Here is a 24552-nt window from a genome sequence, read left to right as displayed (position 1 = left end):
CCTGCTTACCACAGAGACCTCGATCCTGCTTACCACAGAGACCTCGATCCTGCTTACCACAGAGACCTCGATCCTGCTTACCACAGAGACCTCGATCCTGCTTACCACAGAGACCTCGATCCTGCTTACCACAGAGACCTCGATCCTGCTTACCACAGAGACCTCGATCCTGCTTACCACAGAGACCTCGATCCTGCTTACCACAGAGACCTCGATCCTGCTTACCACAGAGACCTCGATCCTGCTTACCACAGAGACCTCGATCCTGCTTACCACAGAGACCTCGATCCTGCTTACCACAGAGACCTCGATCCTGCTTACCACAGAGACCTCGATCCTGCTTACCACAGAGACCTCGATCCTGCTTACCACAGAGATCTCGATCCTGCTTACCACAGAGATCTCGATCCTGCTTACCACAGAGACCTCGATCCTGCTTACCACAGAGACCTCGATCCTGCTTACCACAGAGACCTCGATCCTGCTTACCACAGAGACCTCGATCCTGCTTACCACAGAGACCTCGATCCTGCTTACCACAGAGACCTCGATCCTGCTTACCACAGAGATCTCGATCCTGCTTACCACAGAGACCTCGATCCTGCTTACCACAGAGACCTCGATCCTGCTTACCACAGAGACCTCGATCCTGCTTACCACAGAGATCTCGATCCTGCTTACCACAGAGACCTCGATCCTGCTTACCACAGAGACCTCGATCCTGCTTACCACAGAGACCTCGATCCTGCTTACCACAGAGACCTCGATCCTGCTTACCACAGAGACCTCGATCCTGCTTACCACAGAGATCTCGATCCTGCTTACCACAGAGACCTCGATCCTGCTTACCACAGAGATCTCGATCCTGCTTACCACAGAGATCTCGATCCTGCTTACCACAGAGACCTCGATCCTGCTTACCACAGAGACCTCGATCCTGCTTACCACAGAGACCTCGATCCTGCTTACCACAGAGACCTCGATCCTGCTTACCACAGAGACCTCGATCCTGCTTACCACAGAGACCTCGATCCTGCTTACCACAGAGACCTCGATCCTGCTTACCACAGAGACCTCGATCCTGCTTACCACAGAGACCTCGATCCTGCTTACCACAGAGACCTCGATCCTGCTTACCACAGAGACCTCGATCCTGCTTACCACAGAGACCTCGATCCTGCTTACCACAGAGACCTCGATCCTGCTTACCACAGAGACCTCGATCCTGCTTACCACAGAGACCTCGATCCTGCTTACCACAGAGACCTCGATCCTGCTTACCACAGAGACCTCGATCCTGCTTACCACAGAGACCTCGATCCTGCTTACCACAGAGACCTCGATCCTGCTTACCACAGAGACCTCGATCCCGCTTACCACATACTCTTGCATGTTCAGTCTATAGGTGCGTAGTGTTTCTTTACCAAGTGTTTCTTTAATAGTTTTCGTGGATCAGTGTGTGAACGGGGCATCGTTTGATAAGGTTGTCTTCTGTAGGCGAGAACGTTTACATTTTTAGTACATTTTTGTTGTGTAAATATTCTCTAAAGCATACAAAACTAAATACAAATAATCATACTAAACAGGCAAACCATGGCAATCTCTCACGTCTTCAGTTTTATTTTAAGTAATTGTGCAGCTCCATTTGTTTATTTTAATGTTGCATTTGATTCAGATAATTATTAATTTTCATCAACTCATGAATCCCTGCAGTTCTCACACAAACCCTCGTTGGGGAAACCCAGCAGTCTATCATGATCACATTTAAATAACATTTGATATATACCTTGATATAATTACATTCAATAGGGGTTGTAGCTTTTTAATAAATGTAAGTAATAATTAGTATGACATGTAATGAAAGTCACTTTTGCTTTGGTGGCCCAGGCTAAACATTCAGTTATTCAGATATAAACTCAACTGCAGATATAAACATGCAGGGCATAATGTGCTCCTGGCAGATAGTCTTATCCTTGCTCACACAGGCCACCAGATGATCACATGACCCACCACGCTCCGAGAGCTCTCATTGGTCAGCAGAAACTATCAGACAAGGGAAAGACATTTCCAGGGGGTTAAGGTTTACAGCTCCAGTTATACCCATTTAATATACAGACAAGTTTGAAGAAGAACTGTGGATGTTCCTACAGCCAAGATGATGACCCCACACCCCCACAGATGCTGAAAGGTAAGTCTTACAAAGTGTGACGTAAGTGTCCAAATAAGGTACATTATGTTGTTATAGTTAGAGTGTTGAATTGGGTGTTTCTTTTAGTTTTTAAACCCTATCTGCTCATACCTTTTATAAATTAGCCAATATATGTAGAGTCAGCATCCGCACAGTGCCCGTCAGTGCCGTTCATGATGTCTAACCTTTGAGATGTTTGACCGTTTCAACATCACCTATAGATAGTGTTACTTTACATACAGATCTCTTTTTTTCTAATATTTGTTTTGTTGTATTGTTGTTATTTATTAAAAGAAAGTAAAGTTGGTCATGTGTCGACCGATGAAGGACTGAGAAACTGAGAAACGACACAACTGAGAAACTGGCTGAGAATAAAGCATGTGGTCCAGATCGAGTAACGGATGAACATTTGGAGCACGCTAGTTCAAGGTCACACTTGCTTTGTGTTTTACAGGATTTTTAACCCATGGTGTGCTCCCTGATTCCAGTTTTACTAGTGCCAGTAATTAAAGATACAACGGGTAAAAACTGGGACAGAAAACTATAGGCCAATTGTATTGGCAAGTGTGATCTCAAAAGTATTTGAGCGAATCCTCATGGATAGGCTCAAAGAATATTTAATAAACGGATAATCAATTTGACTTCAAAAGTAAGCATGGCACTGATCTATGCACATATTCATTAAAAGAAGTAGCTAGTAAGTAAGTTTAGATGCATCTAAAGCTTTTGATCGAATTAATCATACTAAGTTATTTATAATATTGCTAGAAGGAGGGGTTTCTCTTTATCTGATAAGAATTGTATATTTTTGGTACATACATCAAACTTTAAAAGTTCAATGGGGTAAGAATGTATCGGGGCACCTTTTATATGACGACTAGGGGATATTTCACCTCTTCTCTTTAACCTGTACACGGATGGCCTTTCTAGAGAGATAAAGGATTGTAAGACTGGATGTGTAAGAGGTGATAGTCTCATTAACCATTGATGTATGCTGATGATTTAGTTATTATGTCTCCTATAGTGCAGGATTACAACAGCTGGACCTTAAGCTAAATATATAGATGACCAAGTTTTAAATGTGGTAAATAAAGTTAAATACTTGGGTCACATCATTAGAAATGATTTAAATGATGACGATGATGTGCTGTAAGCTAATATGCTGGCTCGTAGATGTTATATGTGTACAGATGTTAAAATAGCTCTGTTCAGGGCATACTGTACTTCTCTTGTGGTGTAAATATGCTAAAGCTAAAATGAAAAAGCTCCAGGTGGATTTTAATGATGCAAGCCACATGTTTGTGTCTAATAATGTACAATAATGTACCCACTGTGTATAATATAATGTGTCGGTTGAGTGATTAAAAAAATAGTACCATAATGGTCTTAAATAATATTACATTAAGTGATACAAGGTGTTTTTCCTGTTTCTGGAAGCATTAGAATGAAAGCTTGTATGTTTTAAATATTGTGTCCTTTGTTTGTAAAAATGTATGTTTGTATTTTCTTTTCTCCTTTTGATATGGACCCATGGGTCTGAAATAAAGAATAATCATTTATTATTGAACTCCAATTCAAATTCAACACAAGTTAAAGGCACTCTATGTAAGAAGTGTACCTTAATATAACAGCTTCAAAATCACTTCGATGGTAAACTAACGCGTAGTAGGGCGAATCATCCCTATAGCAAAGAACTGGATAAACCAGTAATGCAGGTTTGAGAGGAGCGCCCCGACAAATCTCCCGAGAATCACACACATCAACAACATATGAAGCAGCCTCTATGGAAGACACTGGCAGGCATTTCAGACGTGAATCATGTCAGAGTCGATGAAGAAAACGCGGTCGGAAGAGTCGAGGAAAAGAAAACGAGAATCTGACCGCGTGAGGAACCGGGTCTCTCGTCAGGCTTTCACTCGTTGGCGAGAGATAAAGCAGCGATGGATGCAACAGCGATGCTGACCTGGCGATCTTGTTGATGGACTAGCAGACATCTTCAGAGGCGATCTGTGCCTGTTCGATGTCCGCCGCTTTGTAACGTGTTGTCAGGAGGATAGATAGGCTCACAGATGGAAGATCCGGCCGTGAGTGCAGAGCATAGACAGTATATAAACTGGACACAGCGACCCCACAGGTTTCAACGGAGAAAAGTGAAGCCCATTAGAAGCATCACTTCCTGATCACCAGGCGAACTGCGCAGACTCAAACTGAGCTTGGCGACGTAGATGTGACGTGAGTCTGACAGCTGTCAGTCTTCTAGTCGCTGTGCCGAGAGAAATCTGAATCATTCCCTTCCGAATCTCAGAGACGGAGAGCGTGAGCATTAGCTGTCCATGTGCTAGCAGCGGGAGCAGCTTCATCACTCTCTATGGGCTTCTCGACTTTATCAGACTCAATGCCTCCACGTCCCCCCGATTGCCCGCAAGCTTCTCCGCCGGTCTATACGGTAATCTCTCGACTGTGCGACAGAGAGTCGCGTGGTTATGACGCAATCGTTAGCCTATTTTAACTAAAACGGCTTCTACGGGGACATAACGTAAGATACAAGGTAATGGAGCCTTTTATACATTGTCGTGTTTCTTTAGGAATAAATAATGGACAAATGGAGTCTTTAAACGCCTCAGATGTAAAGTTATTCGCTGTCAAAGTGACGCCAAAATGAATGGGAGTCAATGGAATGCTAACAGCGGGAGATGCTCTGCTAATCAATGGCGCAGCTGTCCATTGTTTGTTCATGTTAGTTCACAGTGCATTAATTAATGTAATACACCCTTTGATTTTAAAATGTTTTAGTAAATGTTGAAATTAATATTAACTAAGATGAATAAATGCTGTAGAAGTATTGTTCATTCTCAGTTCATGTTAACTAAGGTAGTTAACTAATGAACCGTATTGTAGAGCGTTACCAGTAAATATGAGGTTATGTACTCAATGTCAGAAACTACTCGAGACTTGTAGGATTTTGAGGAACATTAGTGAGAATAATCCTAATGATTGTATGTACACACATCTCTCCTTCTGAAGATAAGTCTGTCGTGACGTGTGTTTTCTCCACAGACGGGATGCTGTTGTCTCTGGTTCTGAGCTCAGTCTTCGCACAGGTCAGCGCTGAGTCCACGGCGGGCCCGTATACAGCGGTGCGTGTGAACTGCAGCTCGACGGGCCTGAGAGCGCTCCCGCAGCTTCACGCCGGCATCACAGACCTCCTGCTGCAGAACAACCTGCTGACCGGCGTATCTCCAGGCCATCTGGACATGCTCCCCGACCTGCAGCGGCTCGACCTGTCCGGCAACCCGTTCCACTGCGACTGCGCAGTCCTGTACCTGAGACAGTGGCTTCAGAGGAATGAAGCGGTCTCCGTGAGTCCGGTGTGTGCCAGTCCTCCAGAGCTAGCGCACCGGCCCATCGCTGAGCTCACTGATGCCGATCTGCCCTCCTGCGCCTCGGACCCCTGCTCCGAGTGGCTGTACGACGCCATCTTGTGCGCAATGCTCTGCTTCCTCATTGCTTTGCTGTTGTGGTGCGTGCAGCTCGCAAGAAACTCCACCGTTATTCTGGGCATTGACGAGAGACACACTGGCTTCGAGGCAGAGTCTCTCCGGTCGCTCAAACCCAAGCACAGAGCGAGGGTGAGGTGCAGTGTTGGGGACGACATGGACAAGCCTTTACTCAACATGGACCTCCTCCCTCAGATACTGGACGCCCTGCGCAAGCAACACAACATCAAGATTAAAGTACCCTGAGAAACTGAACTTGTGTGTGTGTGTAGTGGGATACTGCGATCGTGCTTTGCTTTGATTTGTAACATGGACTGAGATATTAGGAAATTGTAAATCCTGCCAGTAACTTATACTTTCGATCTGTCCGGCTGACTTACCCTGGTCCCTGTGTGGCGATTCTCTAGAAAGAAACTCAAGACACTGTTATTTACCGGTAAACAAGCTATTAGTTGACTGGGTTTTATTAGGGGCTTTTAAAATTGTATTGATTGTATACTGGTTTATTATTTTGGTTGCACTTTGTGGTTTTATCTGTGAAAAGTGCTCTGTAAATAAACTTTACTTACTTTTAGTCAGTGTGGTAAAAAAGAAAAGGAAACAACCACTGATGAAATTAACATTAACTGGGAAGGGAAAAACTTATTTTATTTTTGCTATTTGCCAAGACAACAAGTACTAATAACTGAAATAAAAAATATATATACATATTTTATTAATAAAAATAACATCAACACAACCAAATGAATGAGATTATTCTCACCTGTGCCTCGTTTCCTGTGAGTCTTTAAGTTGCTCTGTCCGTTTATTGCTCAATATTTGTAATGTTGAGACCAACCTCTCCTGTCTTTTGGTAAATTCCTCTTGTGATTTCCTCTGGATTTATTCGCTCGGTACATTTGGAGATTCTGTTTTGTAATTATTAAATGAGACGTGTATTCCCTGACTGAGATCTGGTTTCTGCAGCTGGGGAAGACACAACAGAGGACGTGAAGCCATGTGGAGGAGAAGAGCTGTAGAAGAGCACATGTGGGACGCTGCTCAAGCTCTCGCGTTCCTCTTCACATTTATTGCAATATAGTACGTAAGACAAATGCAATAGCATGTTATAAAAGCAAGATGACAACATAAGTTGTAACTGTAATTAAATTAAACGATACCTGTTCACACAGCATATATTCTCTGGCTCTGTAGCCCCACAACAGTTCCCACACAAGCGACTTATAGATTATTATCATGACAGAATATCCTAATCGATGACTTGAAGATAGTTAACTCCAAATCAACATAAATTCAACCATTCAGAGACGTCCTGTTGTCATTTCTTCTCGAGGATCTCCATCATTGTCCACCTCCGGTTTAATCTTCAAGCCCAGAAGTTTCCAAGCAACACAGCAGTAATGAGTCTACAAACTTCTTCACTTATAAGATCGATAATATCAGGGACAAAATTATAACTATGCAACCGTCTAATACAGTATCGCATCAGGAAGTGCATTGTAGTCTCCCTGAGGGAAAATTTGATTCATTCATTGCTATAGGAGAGGAAGAATTTTGCAAACTCGTCAAATCATCTAAATCCACAACGTGCATGTTAGACCCTATACCGACTAAGCTGCTGAAAGAGATGCTTCCAGATGTCATAGATCCTCTTCTTAATATCATTAATTCATCTTTGTCTCTAGGATACGTACCAAAAACCTTTAAGCTAGCTATGATTAAACCGCTTGTTAAAAAACAGCAACTTGATCCTACAAAACTAGTCAAGTGTGTATCCTGATAGTCAAATGTCTGATGTTGTTACTAGTAAAAAGTTTCCTACATTATTTTAAATCTATGTAGTCAGTGAGAGTTTAAGCATATTCATCTAAAATAAATCCTGTATTTTCAGCTTCAGAATCATGAATATTGTTATTTTGGTGTCTCTATTGTAGAAGTCTATTCACTTACACCTTTATTTGATCACTGTGTACGCCTGCTTGTCGATTAGCAACTCAATATACCATCACAATGTTTTATTTATACTTTTTACTGCATTTCTTGTGTGTGTGTGTGTGTATGTATGTTGTATGTACCACCGAGAACACATTTTCATTGCAGTTGTGCTAAGACAAAAATATATAATAATTCTAATACCAAATTTAGCATTTTAAACAAAAATAAATTTGTTGACCTTTTATCTTGAGCATCAGAATATCGAATCGTGACATGAGGGCATCATTACACCTCTACTACTGAACTTCTCAGTGCACGGCATCTACTAAAGGGGCCAATCGTGTGATGAAATGTAAAAATCAGTGTTTTTGTTTTTATACACACTGAAATTTCATAAGGCAGTTTAATTTTTTCTTAAGACATAATAGATATCAAATGTCTTCATATTTCCTAGATGATGAATGAATGAATGCAGACAGAGTCCCCATCCTCCTCCAGCTTTATTGACAGTTTAAAATTACACATCTATGTTCTAGGACTTAAGTTTCCTCCGACTTAAAAACTGAGTACAAGCACTGATATTCTTACAGTAGTCCAAGTGATATTGTACAAAAATATCTGATTTCTGTGAAAACATTCTTTTTGCAAATTGTTGCTAATTCCACGTGTCTCTTTATTGTTCCGGATAATTTAAAGGTAGAAAGGACTAAAATTACTCTAACTTCCAGCATTAACAAGCATCGTTTGATGAACCTGCACACATTACTTTTTTTTTTGAAAAACGTCAAACAAAATAAAAATGCAAAAAAAAATGCAAAAAAAAAGAGAGAAAAGAAAATGACTTCTGATATTCAAATTAATCCAAAATACCAATATAACATTTCCATAGTAGAGACACTGCGATCGATGACATGGTTTTGTCTGTCCTCTTAAGCCAGCTTACACTTTTCTCCATATAACCACAAAAAATAAAACAAAACGGCCGAGTTGAGCCTTCACCTGACTTCTCTTATTTCATCTAAGCTTCGTCTGCGTGATCCCAGAGGTCCCGTGCGCACGACGCCCGTCGCGGATCCGCTCACCAGCGCATGGAAAGGGCTCTTTAACCGAGCGTCGCGCGCTACACCTCTACCTATCTAAATAAACATCTCATTTTAAACGCAATATGATTTTTTTTTTTACCCCTCTTCTTTATAACAAAGGAAAAACACAACTCAAAGCTGCTCACTGGCCTGGAAGGCCTCTGTTTGCCAGGCGTTGGCCAATGAAGAGGATTTAGAGAAGAGAAACAACCATCAATCAGGAAAGGAGGGGTGTCGAGGAGGAGTTACGCGGACGCTTCGATGGTGCACTCTCGGGCCAGGTGACCGGTCTTCCCACAGTTGTAGCAGTTCACCTCGGTGGCCTTGCTGCACTGCACCGCCACGTGCCCGATCTCGCCACACCTGCAACATTCATTTGAGCCGTTAGTCGACTAATCGCATAATATGTAAGGAATAATTGACGACAGGCCGTTGTAATTATTAGAAAAATAATGCACACCCGAGGTGGTGATGCGGTCACGACGCGAGCGGAGTTACTCCTCGGTGTGCATTATTTTTATAATAATTCAACGGCCTGAAGTCAATTATTCCGCTTATACTACAGTTACCACACCTCGAGATATTGTTCAGATGATGTATTTCAAGACGTTTGTAAAGTTGTTGTCATTAAAACGCTCTTGTATGTAGGACTAATTCCTTGCGCATCTAAACCCATGCTCCGTTGCTGATTCCAGAACGCCATTGTAGAGTTAGCGGAGGTTTGAGCCGCTGATAGCAGAGTAATGCTGGACACACACTTAACCACTGACACACTCTCTGACTGTGAACGCAGCAGATCTTAAACACCGCTGTGAACACACACTGAACGCGCTGAACACGCGCGCATGATCAGTCATATCATATTACATTCATAACCGGCCTTAGAGAGAAGCATGTGCGTCAATATTATTATTTATTTATTAATTCAATTCATTTTAATTAATTCGTTCATTCTTTTTTTCTATTAGTGACAGTAGACTAGACTAATAAATGAAACCAAGCCCTTTTAACAAGTATAGGCCTATCAATTTTATTTATTTGTTATATTATCTTCAATAATTACGAAAACCCGTGCAGCAGGACTATCAATTTATTTAAATATTCAGTTTAATTTTCTATTGATTATATATAGGACTATACTTTATTTATTAAAATGAAACTGCATGTTTCCATTGATTGTGAAGTTAGATATTGAGAACTGCAGATCGAGCGCATGGGGCTGCATGGTTTTTCTTGTTATGAATTGTATCCTATTTCCCGTTATTACGGTGAACTACGCGCAGTGATATGGAGCAGTGATAGGTCAAGACCTGCCGGAACTACTTTAGCCGTGCGGTTCCCTGAAAATAATGCACATTGTAGAACGTTCGTCAACCAATCAGATTCAAGCATTCAACGGCCCTGTAGTATAAATTAATTTAATTACTGAAACGTATGTATTGGAGAGAATATTAAACCATAATGAGCGTTTCCATAAAATAATATAGCCTATTCTGCACACATAAAGCTTGCCACAAAGTCATGATTATGAATGTGTCGGATATGGCACATTTTAATGGTTGATTAATAAACTAGTGTTGTGTGTGTCGGCTGCAGAGATGCTGACGACGCTGACTCTCGATCTGCACAGCAGTGAACGCACCAGAGAGACACATGCGGATTACATAAGCAGAGCAGTCGGTTCGGTGGCTTTCCGGTTGAGTGGTTTTGTTGAAAAGTAGACGTTCAGGCGTTCTCTAGATATATTCCTGAGTTTGGGTTCATTTCTGAGACGAGCTCCAGGTCACGAGCAATGTCCTGATTACACCGTCTGCGATGTGTGCTTCTCATTTACTAACACAGGCAACTGGTTAATGAAACCGATCGAAATTAAGATGCAATTTATACAACACAAAAATCACCAACAAAAACGAAGCGGTCTGACAGACTCCATATTTCTCATATTCCGCATCTAATGATCCTATTTTTCATATAATCAACATAGATTAATTAAAAAATAACATTTGAACATAAATATGAAAGTAAATGTGTTCTTTGATGGACAACACGTAGGCTGTGATAGGCACAGTGAGAAGAACGGTTCACCGCTGAGCATATGGAGGAGATTGATCTGCGAATAACGGTTAATGCCCGACGGGGGCGGGGGGTCCACTGTCCGGTATTAATGGACGACGGCGAGGCGAACCTCTGACACGCAGCGGAGCCATTGAGCCGCTTACACCATGATCACTTGCCAAATAACATTTAAAACGTTGACCTTTACAGCGTAACTGCGTATCACATGACGTCACGTACGCGCATCACAGAACAGAGCAAGGCGAGCGCTTATAAAACGTACTTTATTATTTATTTGTGAAATGACGATGGTTTCGCTAGATAAGAGCCGTATTCATCGTCTGGTGTCGTTTAAAGCCCGTTGAAGCGGCGCTGACACTGTCATCTGGACCTTGACCCGTTTGGGGCCCATTGACGTCCATTATATGGAGAAATGTGTTCATCAAAAACCTTCATTTCTTTTCCACTGAAGAAAGAAAGACATGGACCTCTTGATGACATCGGGGGGAGTAAATTATCAGCAGAAGTTGTTTTTAAAGTGAACTAATCCTTTAATGGTCCCATGACATGGGGTTAATATATTATTTTATAATGTGTCCTGGGTTGCCCTTATAATGATAGTATGTTTTTTAGATAGAAAATAGTCATAATTTAGAAACAAAAGGCATTTTTCCTAGCCCAGTTTTAGCCTCTGATTTGAACGCTCTGTTTGAAGGGGCGTGTCTGTGTGAGACCTCAGTGTAACCGGCCACTGCTGATAGGGGAACTCATATTAATGTGAAAAAAACTCAAAAAGTGAAAATTTCATGTCATTGGACCTTTAAGTGACTTGCCTGGTTAAATACGGTTGACTTTAATGTAGTTAAATATAAGAAACAAAAGCATATATATTTTTGGGGCCATTTATTTTACATGACACTATTTCCTACTAAACGTATGAGATTTTCATTTACACGACAGCGGCGTTTCGAGGCCTGAAAACCGGGTTCAGAGAGCCAGTTTTTGAAGATCATGCCATTATCATCGGTGTGTGAAGTACAACAACACGAATGTGTGTTCACAGTGATGTCATGCGTGTGCGTTCAGTCTACAGGCGCATCGTTTCTCTACAAACAGCATTTTGAGTCATTTTCATGGTTTTGACATCAGTCCGTGAAAAAAGGAAATACTTTGTCTTAGTGCTGGGCGGTTTGAACAAAAATGTGTGTCACGTTTTTTTTCCAAATTATGCCGGTTCTCCGGTTTATGACGGTTTTTTTTTTTAAGCATAATCATGTGTTCAATGCATTTACTGCTGGTTGAGGGGAATTACTGCAGTAAATTGACTTAGGATGGTGTATATTACTGTCATTAGTGAATATTGTAGAGTAATTCCACACTAGTAATACAGGTCTGCATGGCCCCAGAAAATGATGCTGTTGTTTACAAATAAGAGCCAGTCATGATCCTAATGAAGTGAGGAATCAGAATGCAAAGACAATTGCAGTCAAAATACAGAACTTTTACTGTGCAAATTTCACAAAAATATTTTTAATGCAAATGTTATATACACAAATCTTTTTATAAATAATCTTTATTTAAATTTCGTTTTTTCTTTATTTAAATTTCATTTTTTCTTTATTTAAATTCGTTTTTTCTTTATTTAAATTTCGTTTTTTTCCGTTTTCCTTAAAGAAAAAACGAAATTTAAATAAAGAAAAAACGAAATTTAGATAAAGAAAAAACAATTTAAATAAAGAAAAAACTAATTTAAAATTAAGGAAAAAGAAAAAAAAAAAAGAAATTTAAATAAAGAAAAAACAAAATTTAAATAATTTTAAATTAGTTTTTTCTTTAAATTTCGTTTTTCTTTATTGAAAATTGTTTTTTCTTTATTTAAATCTACCCTTTACTGTGTCAGTAATTTGTTAGTCAGAAAAATATTAGAGTACCTTAAGTTAAAAGTATTGCTTAATTTAACAGACCTGTGTGTGTGCGTTTTATATCACTAGTGCAGTGTGTGTTCTCGGAACCGGTATACCGCCCACCACTACTTTGTCTGCATTTCTGACGTGTACATGTGTCCATCAGTCCACTGTTCTCACTGGTGCGGTCACAGCCTGTGCACGAGCAGGTGATTGGGTGAACGGTCTCTAGAGGACTCACCGGTAGCACTTGACCTTGTCACACAGTTTCTGGATGTGTCCGAAGCCCCCGCAAGAGTAGCACTTCTGCTCGTTGGCGTGGTCACAGTCGCGAGCCACGTGTCCGGCTTTCCCACAGTTATAACAACACTGCTCCCTCTCCTTTTTGGGCTCTTTACAGTCTCTGGAAATATGGCCACTCCGGTGGCAGTTGTAGCATGCTGGGTAAAAGAACAAAACAAAAGAACAGTTAATCAACCATGTAGAGGACCGGCGATGCACAGCAGGGCTCGACAGCGAGGACGGCCCGATGGCTGGCGCTAAGGCCAGCGCTGCCCCCACACGAGCGGATCATCAGCGGCTTTGTGCTTCGAGTTTACATGTTCACGCGCGTGTAGGAGTGAAGGGACCAGCAACACATCCAAAGTGCACAATACTTAGCTTATGTATTTACCGTATTTCCTGGACTATACGTTTTCATAGTTTGCTGGTCCTGCGACTTATAGTCAGGTGCGACTTATATATCAAAATTTATTCATACTGACTGAGATGAACCAAGAGGAAACATTACCGCCCTCTCGCGGCTGTAGACGCTCTAGTTAGCGGAGTTGTTCAGAAGCGACGCCGAGGAGGAACTCAATGGATTCAGTGTTGAGTGATGAGATCGGGAGCTTGGTGAACTTGCTGACCGGTGACTTGTTGGACTCGCTGGCTAATGTTAGTTTAGCATATTCAGCCTCAGGTATACGTTCTTTATGCTGTTGTGTAGGGTTTCCCGAAGAACATGTGTTAGTTAAGTTGTTACGTAACTTAGTGTTAGCCTACGTGTCGCCACCATACACATCAGCATAACTGCTCCTGATAAATGATGTTATTAAAGCATTAACATTCACAATCCACTGTTCATTTAACATAAAGCGAGCCGGCTGTGTGCAGGTTTGCCATGACTGAATGCGCTCTCTTAATAATGATCAGTTCATCGCGATCTCACACATCTCTGTTATCATCAGTGAAGCTGACTGTAGAAAGAATCTTTCATAATATCTTTTATAATCCGAGGATTTGCCAGATGCAGAATTCAGCACTGAACAGAAAGTCAGTTTGAGCGTGAGGGGATTCTCTCTTAAATGCTTCTGATTGGCCATTGCGTTCCAGAAATCAACACATATGTCTGTGATTGGCTACATCGCTCAACGCTGCAAACATGTTACAAATAGAAACTCTGGCCTGTAAATCGTTTCTATTTTGTTTTAGTTGTTCTTGTTGCTTTTCTGCAACAGATGAATAACAATTTATTAGTTTTTATATGTTTTATATTTATAGATATGTATCATTAATCGTGTTATTCTCCCGCAGCCGCACACACACGAGTGCATTACCGCTCGCGCTCGTCCACATCTAGTCCCGCGCCGCACGTCTCTAGATCACGGCCCGGCCCGAGTATAGCGGCGGGAAATATCGGGCTCGGGAGAATCTGTCGCGTACGCGTTTACGTCACAGGCATGCGCCAGTACAGGAAAATAACAAAACATTATCAAACTAAAATATAGCATTAATTTCATTGACAAAAAGAAAAGAAAAAAGAATTCTGTCATTATTGAGTGACAGGCGGAGAGCAGCGAGGGTTAAAAGCAGCAGCTTTACCGTATTAAACATAACAAACTGTGTCAGCGTCTCTTTCACTGTCAGTGCTCCACATCGCCACCTAGCCGCCTGGAGTGCACACTACATCCAATCTCACACACTTTTGCGTCTCCATACGCACGCAGATTTCCCCCCATAACGCTCGTCTAAACGCAGAATAAAAGTGATAACGCAACGCCACTTTTCTGTTTTCTCTTCAGATCGTTTCCAGGTAAACATAGCCTGAATGAGTTAAGCTAGTAGTTTTTGGTGTCATAACCTTATTAATAGGTTAAAACAAATAACCAGGCCTATTTTAAGCATTCATTTATTACTTTGAGTGGTGCGGTCGACCGGGCCAGTAGAATAAATCCTCGGTGTTGAGCCCTGCATAAGATCTTCAAGTTCTATTGAGTGGGAGTGTGATGAGGCGCAGCATCTTACCATCCTCGGTCTGCTCACAATCTCTGGCGATGTGACCCTGCTCTCCACACCGGTAGCAGAACAGATCTACTGAGAGAGAGAGAGAGAGAGGGAGAGGGAGAGGGAGAGAGAGAGAGAGAGAGAGAGAGAGAGAGAGAGAGAGAGAGAGAGAGAGAGGATGAGTCAGCTCCTGGACAGATGCGGTGTGTGTTTAAAGAAAGCCTGTAGTCCTCCTACCCTTTCCTCGGCCCCGACCCCGACCCCGGCCCCGGCCCGCGTTCGGACAGTTCTTGATCCAGTGTCCGGAGCGGCCGCATCCAAAGCACTCGCTGGTACTCATGTCCATCTCTGCGGAGAGCAAACCTCATTACTCGGTGACAAGGTCCAGCAGTTCACGTGGGAACCTCATGATAATGCAGACACCGATAATGCAAACACAGTCCTAAACATTATGGTTTTACACACTACTACTTTTTTGTTAATAATTAAACAAGCGTTTCTATACGTGCAGTTTCTATATTCATACACACCTTGTAATTATGTTCATTCCTTCCTTCTCAAAAACTCTTTTTCAGTGACAAATCATGATAGACACCATATTTCCAGGAAATCAACTAGTGTTCATGTGCAGTGTGAGCTTACAGTGTTACACCCAACTTTAATAACCGAGTTATGGCAATAACCCACTCGTGTGGTGTGAATGGGAGGGCTGGAGGCACATGGCACGTGTCCTAGCCTCACTGCTACTGCTAAAGACGAATCTAGCAGAACTAACACTGAAAACAACCATTAATACTCATAAACGCGTTCACACAGAGGAGTTATGAAGGCCTGAACATCTGCACGATGGTTTAATATACGTGTACTAATCATTAAATCATACCTCAGCCCGAGCACACGCAGCAGAGGATCGTGAACTGCTCTCGGCTACACTCGAGTATACTCATGCTGCGTATAAATGAATGAATATGAGTTTATGGATGTAACTTACAGCTGATTAATGACACACGATTGAAGGAAAGTCACATGTTCACCGTCCACAACCTCACCACCTCACCACTGGGCCACATCAAGCAGATTCAGCACGAAAACTTCACAAATACAGTCCCGTCTATCACTAATCTGCACTGATGTGAGTATTTATGAACTGCGGTGTGTTTTATTTCTGGAAATGTACACGTGCACGTGCACTTCTACGAGTCTTTCCCGCGCAGGCACGCGCTGCTGCAGGCCTCGGCTAGCTCCACGCGCGTGATTAAACACACTCACTCGCTACACACACACACTGCGGTCAACATATTCAAAGCCAGCATTAAAGATGTAACTGATCATTAAGTTAATATGAAGAAAATCAGTTGGAATTGAGAGTTTGTCGCTGATAATGTGTGTACTCACCTATAACAGAACACTAACCTGTTAGCTGTGACTCACTGCTGTTTACTCCTCCCTTCAGCACTGCGCATGAATCCGCTGAGCGACAGATACAGTAGCCAATAAGACATCGCGATTTAGCGCGGGGGCGACCAATGAGGATCGAGCGCCTGGAGACACCCCTCCATCCTGTCCAATCAGTGATCTGAGAGAGACACTTGTCCTGCCCACACAAACAACACGGTTGGAAATATTTAGAAATGGAATATTATCGTTGTGCTTGTTTATATACCATCTGTAGGCAGCCTATTATAAAAATAGAGAAATACTGGAATATATAACAAGTGTTATTTCCAAACATGTTTTTCCAAGTCTGTGGTTACGTGTAGATCATACAACATCTCAGAGTTTAGTTATGAGAGCTCAAACTGACAGTGAGTTATTAATAATCACGAATTAGATTAGATGTTCAGAACAAGAAATCGAAATATATCACACATCGCATTGTTGCTTCATATTTCATATGTTCCCCGATAAAGCAACCCGTAGCCGCTGTATCTTCAGTTTTGAAAAATCGGATTTAAACAAATAAACTACAAATGATATTAGGATTAGTAACTTAGACCTGTGCGGACAACTTCTCTCGGTGTCAGATAGCATTTCTGTCATGCCATAAATAGCAAGTAGTACAACCATATTAATTATAGTTAGAAAACGATTAAATGTGTAATTTAAACCTGCACATTCAGTCACCCAACTATACTTTTCCCGATTTTACAGCATTAAAAAGCAACATGGCTAACTTATTTTTAAAATGATAGTCATAAAGTAATGAACGTAATATGACTCAATAAATAAAATACAACATCATCATACAGGTTATGGTTGTTTAATATTAATTTCAGTACACGAGTACACGAAGTACAGTGATTCAAATATCAATATCTTTTACTTTTTATATATATATATATATATTGTGTGCGTGTGTGTGTGTGTGTGTGTGTGTGTGTGTGTGTGTGTGTGTGTGTGTGTGTGTGTGTGAGGTTCCACTCGCCTTGTGTCGGTGACGTCACTGGTTTCTTCAGGTTATGGCGGAGCTCAACTCTTCAAACTTTCTCTGGTGAGTGTTTATCGCTCCTAAAATGCATTATGAGTTTTGTAATGACCGTGTCACATCTCATATCAGCTTTTCGAGTGATTATAAAAATATAACTGGTTTGCAGAGTTTGCTGTTTGATTTAATAGGTTTATGCAGAAATAGGGCCGCAGATGTAGAAAGATCTGCTCAACAACAGTGTGTGTTCCCGATGCCTTAACAGCACTCACTGCCCTGCGAGTACACATCATTATATCAGCTTGACGCGTTTTCCATGAAGTTTAAGTTTACCCCTTTCCCGATTCCATCTAGCGACTTGTGTTTGTTATGAATCTCTTCTGCTCATAAACACTGTTATTAAACACACAGTGAACATGCGTTATTAAACACACACTGTTATTAAACACACACTGAACATGCGTTATTAAACACACACTGTTATTAAACACACACTGAACATGCGTTATTAAACACACACTGTTATTAAACACACACTGAACATACGTGAGCTTACGTTAAATTTAGCGTTAGTTGGGGAACTTTATGAAATGTACAAACTCTGAGAACTACATTAGCTATTCATTTATTGCAGTTATAAGCCTTACCTTACATAATTGTGCTAATATTACTTTAGGTTTTCCTGGAAAATATATGTAAAAGTGACAGAATCTGGACTGCCTGTATGTTTGTTTGTTTCATTATGACACATGATTTACAATTCCAGTAAGTTTCTGTATGTGAGAAGAGATCACACTGCACAACAGTTAAAGGCAGGATAAAGTTAGGGGGTTTGTTCCAGAAACACTTTTTGTTAAGCTGGTTAATAGTCTCTTTACATCTTGAACGCAATCACTAAGTTAAGTGGTCTAACATTAGGCTATTATATGTCTGTGGAAGGCGTAGGACCATACACTGTTCATCCAATCATTGCATTCGGTCCTACCTGAGCGCTGACATCACACTCCATCAGTGACATCACACTCCATCAGTGACATCACACACTCCATCAGTGACATCACACACCATCAGTGACATCACACTCCATCAGTGACATCACACACCATCAGTGACATCACACTCCATCAGTGACATCACACTCCATCAGTGACATCACACTCCATCAGTGACATCACACACTCCATCAGTGACATCACACACCATCAGTGACATCACACTCCATCAGTGACATCACACACCATCAGTGACATCACACACCATCAGTGACATCACACTCCATCAGTGACATCACACTCCATCAGTGACATCACACACCATCAGTGACATCACACACCATCAGTGACATCACACACTCCATCAGTGACCTCACACTCCATCAGTGACATCACACACCATCAGTGACATCACACACTCCATCAGTGACATTACGCACCATCAGTGACATCACACACCATCAGTGACATCACACTCCATCAGTGACTCCATCAGTAACATCACACACCATCAGTGACATCACACACCATCAGTGACATCACACTCCATCAGTGACATCACACTCCATCAATGACATCACACTCCATCAGTGACATCACACTCCATCAGTGACATCACACACCATCAGTGACATCACGCACCATCAGTGACTCAATCAGTGACATCACACACCATCAGTGACATCACACACCATCAGTGACATCACACACCATCAGTGACATCACACTCCATCAGTGACTCCATCAGTAACATCACACACCATCAGTGACATCACACACCATCAGTGACATCACACACCATCAGTGACATCACACACCATCAGTGACATCACGCTCCATCAGTGACATCACGCTCCATCAGTGACATCACACTCCATCAGTGACATCACACACCATCAGTGACATCACACACTCCATCAGTGACATCACACACCATCAGTGACATCACACTCCATCAGTGACATCACGCTCCATCAGTGACATCACACTCCATCAGTGACATCACACTCCATCAGTGACATCACACACCATCAGTGACATCACACTCCATCAGTGACATCACACACCATCAGTGACATCACACACCATCAGTGACATCACACACCATCAGTGACATCACACACCATCAGTGACATCACACTCCATCAGTGACATCACGCTCCATCAGTGACATCACGCTCCATCAGTGACATCACACACCATCAGTGACATCACACACCATCAGTGACATCACACACCATCAGTGACATCACACTCCATCAGTGACATCACACACTCCATCAGTGACATCACACACCATCAGTGACATCACACACCATCAGTGACATCACACACCATCAGTGACATCACACACTCCATCAGTGACATCACACACCATCAGTGACATCACACTCCATCAGTGACATCACACACCATCAGTGACATCACACACCATCAGTGACATCACACTCCATCAGTGACATCACACTCCATCAGTGACATCACACACCATCAGTGACATCACACACCATCAGTGACATCACACACTCCATCAGTGACCTCACACTCCATCAGTGACATCACACACCATCAGTGACATCACACTCCATCAGTGACATCACACTCCATCAGTGACATCACGCTCCATCAGTGACATCACGCTCCATCAGTGACCTCACACTCCATCAGTGACATCACACACCATCAGTGACATCACACACCATCAGTGACATCACACTCCATCAGTGACATCACACTCCATCAGTGACATCACACACCATCAGTGACATCACACACCATCAGTGACATCACACACTCCATCAGTGACCTCACACTCCATCAGTGACATCACACACCATCAGTGACATCACACTCCATCAGTGACATCACACTCCATCAGTGACATCACGCTCCATCAGTGACATCACACTCCATCAGTGACCTCACACTCCATCAGTGACATCACACTCCATCAGTGACATCACACTCCATCAGTGACATCACGCTCCATCAGTGACATCACGCTCCATCAGTGACATCACACTCCATCAGTGACATCACACTCCATCAGTGACATCACACACCATCAGTGACATCACACACCATCAGTGACATCACACTCCATCAGTGACATCACACTCCATCAGTGACATCACACACCATCAGTGACATCACACTCCATCAGTGACCACACACTCCATCAGTGACATCACACTCCATCAGTGACATCACACTCCATCAGTGACATCACACTCCATCAGTGACATCACACACCATCAGTGACATCACACACCATCAGTGACATCACACTCCATCAGTGACATCACACACCATCAGTGACATCACACTCCATCAGTGACCACACACTCCATCAGTGACATCACACTCCATCAGTGACATCACACTCCATCAGTGACATCACACACCATCAGTGACATCACACTCCATCAGTGACATCACACACTCCATCAGTGACATCACACTCCATCAGTGACATCACACACCATCAGTGACATCACACTCCATCAGTGACATCACACTCCATCAGTGACATCACACTCCATCAGTGACATCACACTCCATCAGTGACATCACACACCATCAGTGACATCACACTCCATCAGTGACATCACACTCCATCAGTGACATCACACTCCATCAGTGACATCACACACCATCAGTGACATCACACACCATCAGTGAATCAATCAGTGACATCACACACCATCAGTGACATCACACACCATCAGTGACATCACACACCATCAGTGACATCACACACCATCAGTGAATCAATCAGTGACATCACACACCATCAGTGACATCACACACCATCAGTGACATCACACACCATCAGTGACATCACACTCCATCAGTGAATCAATCAGTGACATCACACACCATCAGTGACATCACACACCATCAGTGACATCACACTCCATCAGTGAATCAATCAGTGACATCACACACCATCAGTGACATCACACACCATCAGTGACATCACACACCATCAGTGACATCACACACCATCAGTGACATCACACTCCATCAGTGACTCAATCAGTGACATCACACACCATCAGTGACATCACACACCATCAGTGACATCACACACCATCAGTGACATCACACACCATCAGTGACATCACACACCATCAGTGACATGATACCGTGGCATTATACTCGGAGCTGGTCATGACGTGAATATTTGTGTTTCTTTGGCTGCATGATTTGGGGGAAATGTCATATTGCGATTATTCAGGTCAATATTGCGATTCCGAAATGCGATAGCAATATAATAAACTAATGGTTTCATGAGTCAACTTGCTTGGTTTAGGAAAATGAAGATTAAGATTCTCAAGGAGATTAGTGATAATGCTGAAATGTGCATTACTCAACTCAACTAGCAACATCTACTGAATTATTAATAACACCTATAATGATCGATAAGCCATAAGTCTGGATAAAAATGACCCCCCCCCCACACACACACACACACACAATTTTAAACATTAATTGTTTTACATTTTTTAAGTTTTAAAAAGTGATTACGTCATTACAAATGAGAAAGCTATCGATTTTTTAAAAACATTTATCAGGCTTCAAAAAATATAACAACTTTTGATTTACCGGTAAGTGAACTTCAAACAATCCTCACATAAACCCATAAAGAGAGAGCCCATATGTAGCTGCGCCCTCCCTGGGGAACCGCACATGTACAGAACATGAGTAAAGTTATCAAACACTATAAATAATCCTTATTAAAGTCACAGAAGTCCTGTGGTCAGAGCTCTAACTGAGCACTCCGGGTGTGTGTGCTTCCAGAGGGCATCGTGATGGAGCCGCTTCAGGGAGCGCGGACCAGCGTCCCCAACGGCCTGGGGACCCAGCAGTGTGTGTCGGAGAGCTCCTGTGTGACCCAGCCTCCTCAGCGCCAGTCCTCCGACGACCCCAGACCCAGCCGGACCATCCGAGTCTTCCTGCCCAACCAGCAGAGGACAGTGGTGAGCGCAACTGCGTTAAAGACCATACACCCCCTTCATTCTGCTGTTGAACTGCCCCCATCTGGGCCTCGACCCACAATCCCTCTGGACAGAAGAACGTGTAAATCGCTTGTCCCAATGGCAGTGATTATCTTAAATCCTACAACTTTCTAAAGGGATGCAGTTAATTGTATAATTGAGTTAGTTCTGTGTTTGTGTTGTGAATGTGTGTGATGTGAATGTGTCTATGTCACCGTGGCAAAGACGAATTTCCACTCTGTAACAAACAGAAACCGACAATACAGTTGAACTGAACTCAGAGAGCACGTATTCCTCAGATACCAGAGTCCGCTTCAGCCGGTGCAGAACTGCAGACACACACGGGCAGAAGAGCTCGGGGTTATGGATATTAATAAAGCTGCAAGACATCGAAACATTTCCTCACCAGTGCTCTGCCTCAAATCCAGTGGCGTTCCTCCGTGCCTCGCTGTAATGTGTGTGTGTGTGTGTGTGTGTGTGTGTGTGCAGGTGTGTGTGCGCGCCGGCGTGACGCTGCGCAGCTGCCTGATCAAGGCGCTGAAGGTCCGCGGGCTCCAGCCGGAGTGCTGCGCGGTCTTCAGTCTCCACGCCGGACAGCGGAGGTCAGTCACTCCTCCCGCAGAGACTCTATCTCACACTATTCATGATGATTTAACATTAACGGGGGAGGAAATGCTTCCACGGATGTGTTAGACCTTGAGAATGGATATACACAGAGGAGCTACCTTTTAATTTAGGATTCTGTGTTTTATGGTTTACTCATCCTTCCCTCGCGGTCTGTAACAAACCCTTCCAAATGACCCGAAGCCTAGAAATATACGGCTTTATTTTTGTCCAGAAAGCTTATTTTTTTTAATTTTGATACTATTATTTCTATTTTTTAATGCTATTTTTATTTTTTTATTACTAGTTTTCATCAATAAATAATAAATAAATATTAATTTAGTAATTTAAGCACATTCCTCACATTCTTTCAACTTAAATTGAAAATAACTCGTGCATCATTGAGCTCAACATATCGTACAGTGGGAGTCTCTGCCGACCTCTTGTGGAAACTAATATATAACATGATGTTTCATGACTCGTGCCACTAGATGGCGCTATAGCTCTATATGCAGCAAGAGCTGCTCCTCGGGTCCTCATTTTTTGTTAAAGTTTTAGCGTTTTTAGCTTGAATGTTGAGATTTTTCAGGTTTGCTATGTGTCCTGAAGCACAGATTGACCCGAGGGAAGGATTTGTTACTTATTTAAATTTCAGCCACAAAACGTCTCGAATCCATTCAATTATGTGTGTGTATTCGTGGTCTTGGACCCCTCCAATAAACACTCAATGTTTTTTGTTTAATTTTCAAAAATATTTTTGGGTCAAAATGACCCGATGGAAGTACGAGGGTTAATACAAATGTAAATAAACTTTAAGTTTAATCAAGCTTTTAAAATGTAATCCACTGAAAATATAACAATTAATATACAACAAAACATTGCCTTTTTATTTTTGTCAAATAAGATGCTGCACAATAGAACTGTATACATTTAAAGGTAAGGTAAGTAAATTACCGTACCTTACCTTAAAACATGGATGAAAAAATATCTTGGTTGTATGATATTTCTTATAAATAATAATAATAATTAATATAGCTGCAAGCAGCAATGATCGGGGCCAGCGAGTGCAAGCATGGCTGTGAGCTTCAGAAAAACTGCTACGATCAGTAATCAAAGACAGCTTTACATTATATACAATTACATACAAATATCACAAATACAATCTTATTAACTTGCTTATCACTGTTGACCAATCAGTGGCGCTGTTATCAGATTATCATAGTGTGGTCAGTGTGGTCAGTCAATATGCCCAGGTGTTGCCAGTTTCAGCCTCGAAATCAGCTTGGCATCATGCCTACAGTTCATGTGTTCTCCGAGGGCTTGTGATCACCTGTTCCTGCATCATCTGAAGATGATCTTTGGTGTAAACGGTCTAGGAGTACGGAACAGTGCTTTCAAAGAAAATCAAAATGGCGGACAGCAAATTCAGGCATGATCGGTATCATTGCTCTCGGTATTACTCAAGGAATCTATCAAGATCAGTTTCATTAAAATAGGCAAAATTAACAAACATTATTAGCATTTTTTGAAATGTATAAAATGTGACCAGAAGGTGGCGCTGTTCCTGAACTTTGAGTTCCTTCGAGGCACAGTCCTGATGATGAC

The 24552-nt window shown here is 42.1% G+C and overlaps 3 protein-coding genes across 15 annotated transcripts in view; 2 read left to right on the top strand and 1 right to left on the bottom strand.

Annotated features, from left to right (window-relative positions):
* The first annotated feature begins 1502 nt into the window (after nt 1–1502).
* Nucleotides 1503–7431, top strand: gp9 (glycoprotein IX platelet). The gene is made up of 2 exons (XM_079589193.1): nt 1503–2188; nt 5246–7431. Exons 1-2 carry the CDS (start codon nt 2179–2181, stop codon nt 5929–5931), a joined length of 696 nt encoding a protein of 231 aa, XP_079445319.1. The 5' UTR covers nt 1503–2178; the 3' UTR covers nt 5932–7431.
* A 672-nt stretch (nt 7432–8103) lies between these two features.
* Nucleotides 8104–17639, bottom strand: cnbpa (CCHC-type zinc finger, nucleic acid binding protein a). 10 transcript variants are annotated; one of them, XM_079589203.1, is made up of 6 exons: nt 17352–17639; nt 16340–16520; nt 15164–15274; nt 14948–15013; nt 12903–13101; nt 8104–9065 (listed from the first exon to the last, which is right to left on the bottom strand). In XM_079589203.1, exons 3-6 carry the CDS (start codon nt 15270–15272, stop codon nt 8948–8950), a joined length of 492 nt encoding a protein of 163 aa, XP_079445329.1. In that variant the 5' UTR covers nt 15273–15274; nt 16340–16520; nt 17352–17639; the 3' UTR covers nt 8104–8947. The 10 variants fall into 10 exon arrangements, with proteins under 10 accessions (XP_079445329.1, XP_079445325.1, XP_079445328.1 ...); XM_079589199.1 differs by having other exon boundaries at nt 16322–16520; nt 17352–17414; XM_079589202.1 differs by lacking the exon at nt 17352–17639 and having other exon boundaries at nt 16340–16554.
* Nucleotides 17296–24552, top strand: part of raf1a (Raf-1 proto-oncogene, serine/threonine kinase a) — a 77281-nt gene continuing 70024 nt past the window's right edge. For 3 of the 4 annotated variants that reach the window (XM_079589173.1, XM_079589171.1, XM_079589170.1), the window contains exons 1-3: nt 17319–17417; nt 22148–22326; nt 22834–22946. In XM_079589173.1, the coding sequence (XP_079445299.1) occupies nt 22159–22326; nt 22834–22946 (281 nt within the window). In that variant the 5' untranslated portion in view covers nt 17319–17417; nt 22148–22158. Of the gene's footprint in view, nt 17418–22147; nt 22327–22833; nt 22947–24552 lie in introns of all 4 variants that reach the window. The other variant, XM_079589172.1, reaches the window with a different exon arrangement.

The sequence above is a fragment of the Phoxinus phoxinus genome (genome assembly GCF_949152265.1).
Source record: "Phoxinus phoxinus genome assembly, chromosome: 18".
NCBI classification, from domain to species: domain Eukaryota; kingdom Metazoa; phylum Chordata; class Actinopteri; order Cypriniformes; family Leuciscidae; genus Phoxinus; species Phoxinus phoxinus.
This window is presented reverse-complemented; position numbering and strand designations above follow the sequence as displayed.

Excerpts from the sequence above, each read along its gene's own strand:
- cnbpa (XM_079589194.1), bottom strand. The coding sequence starts at position 15,272 with ATGGACATGAGTACCAGCGAGTGCTTTGGATGCGGCCGCTCCGGACAC. Across the intron at positions 15,017-15,163 it reads GGGTCGGGGCCGAGGAAAGG|TAGATCTGTTCTGCTACCGG; the intron begins GTAGGAGGACTA and ends TCTCTCTCTCAG. Across the intron at positions 9,066-12,902 it reads GACAAGGTCAAGTGCTACCG|GTGTGGCGAGATCGGGCACG; the intron begins GTGAGTCCTCTA and ends TGAATGTTGCAG.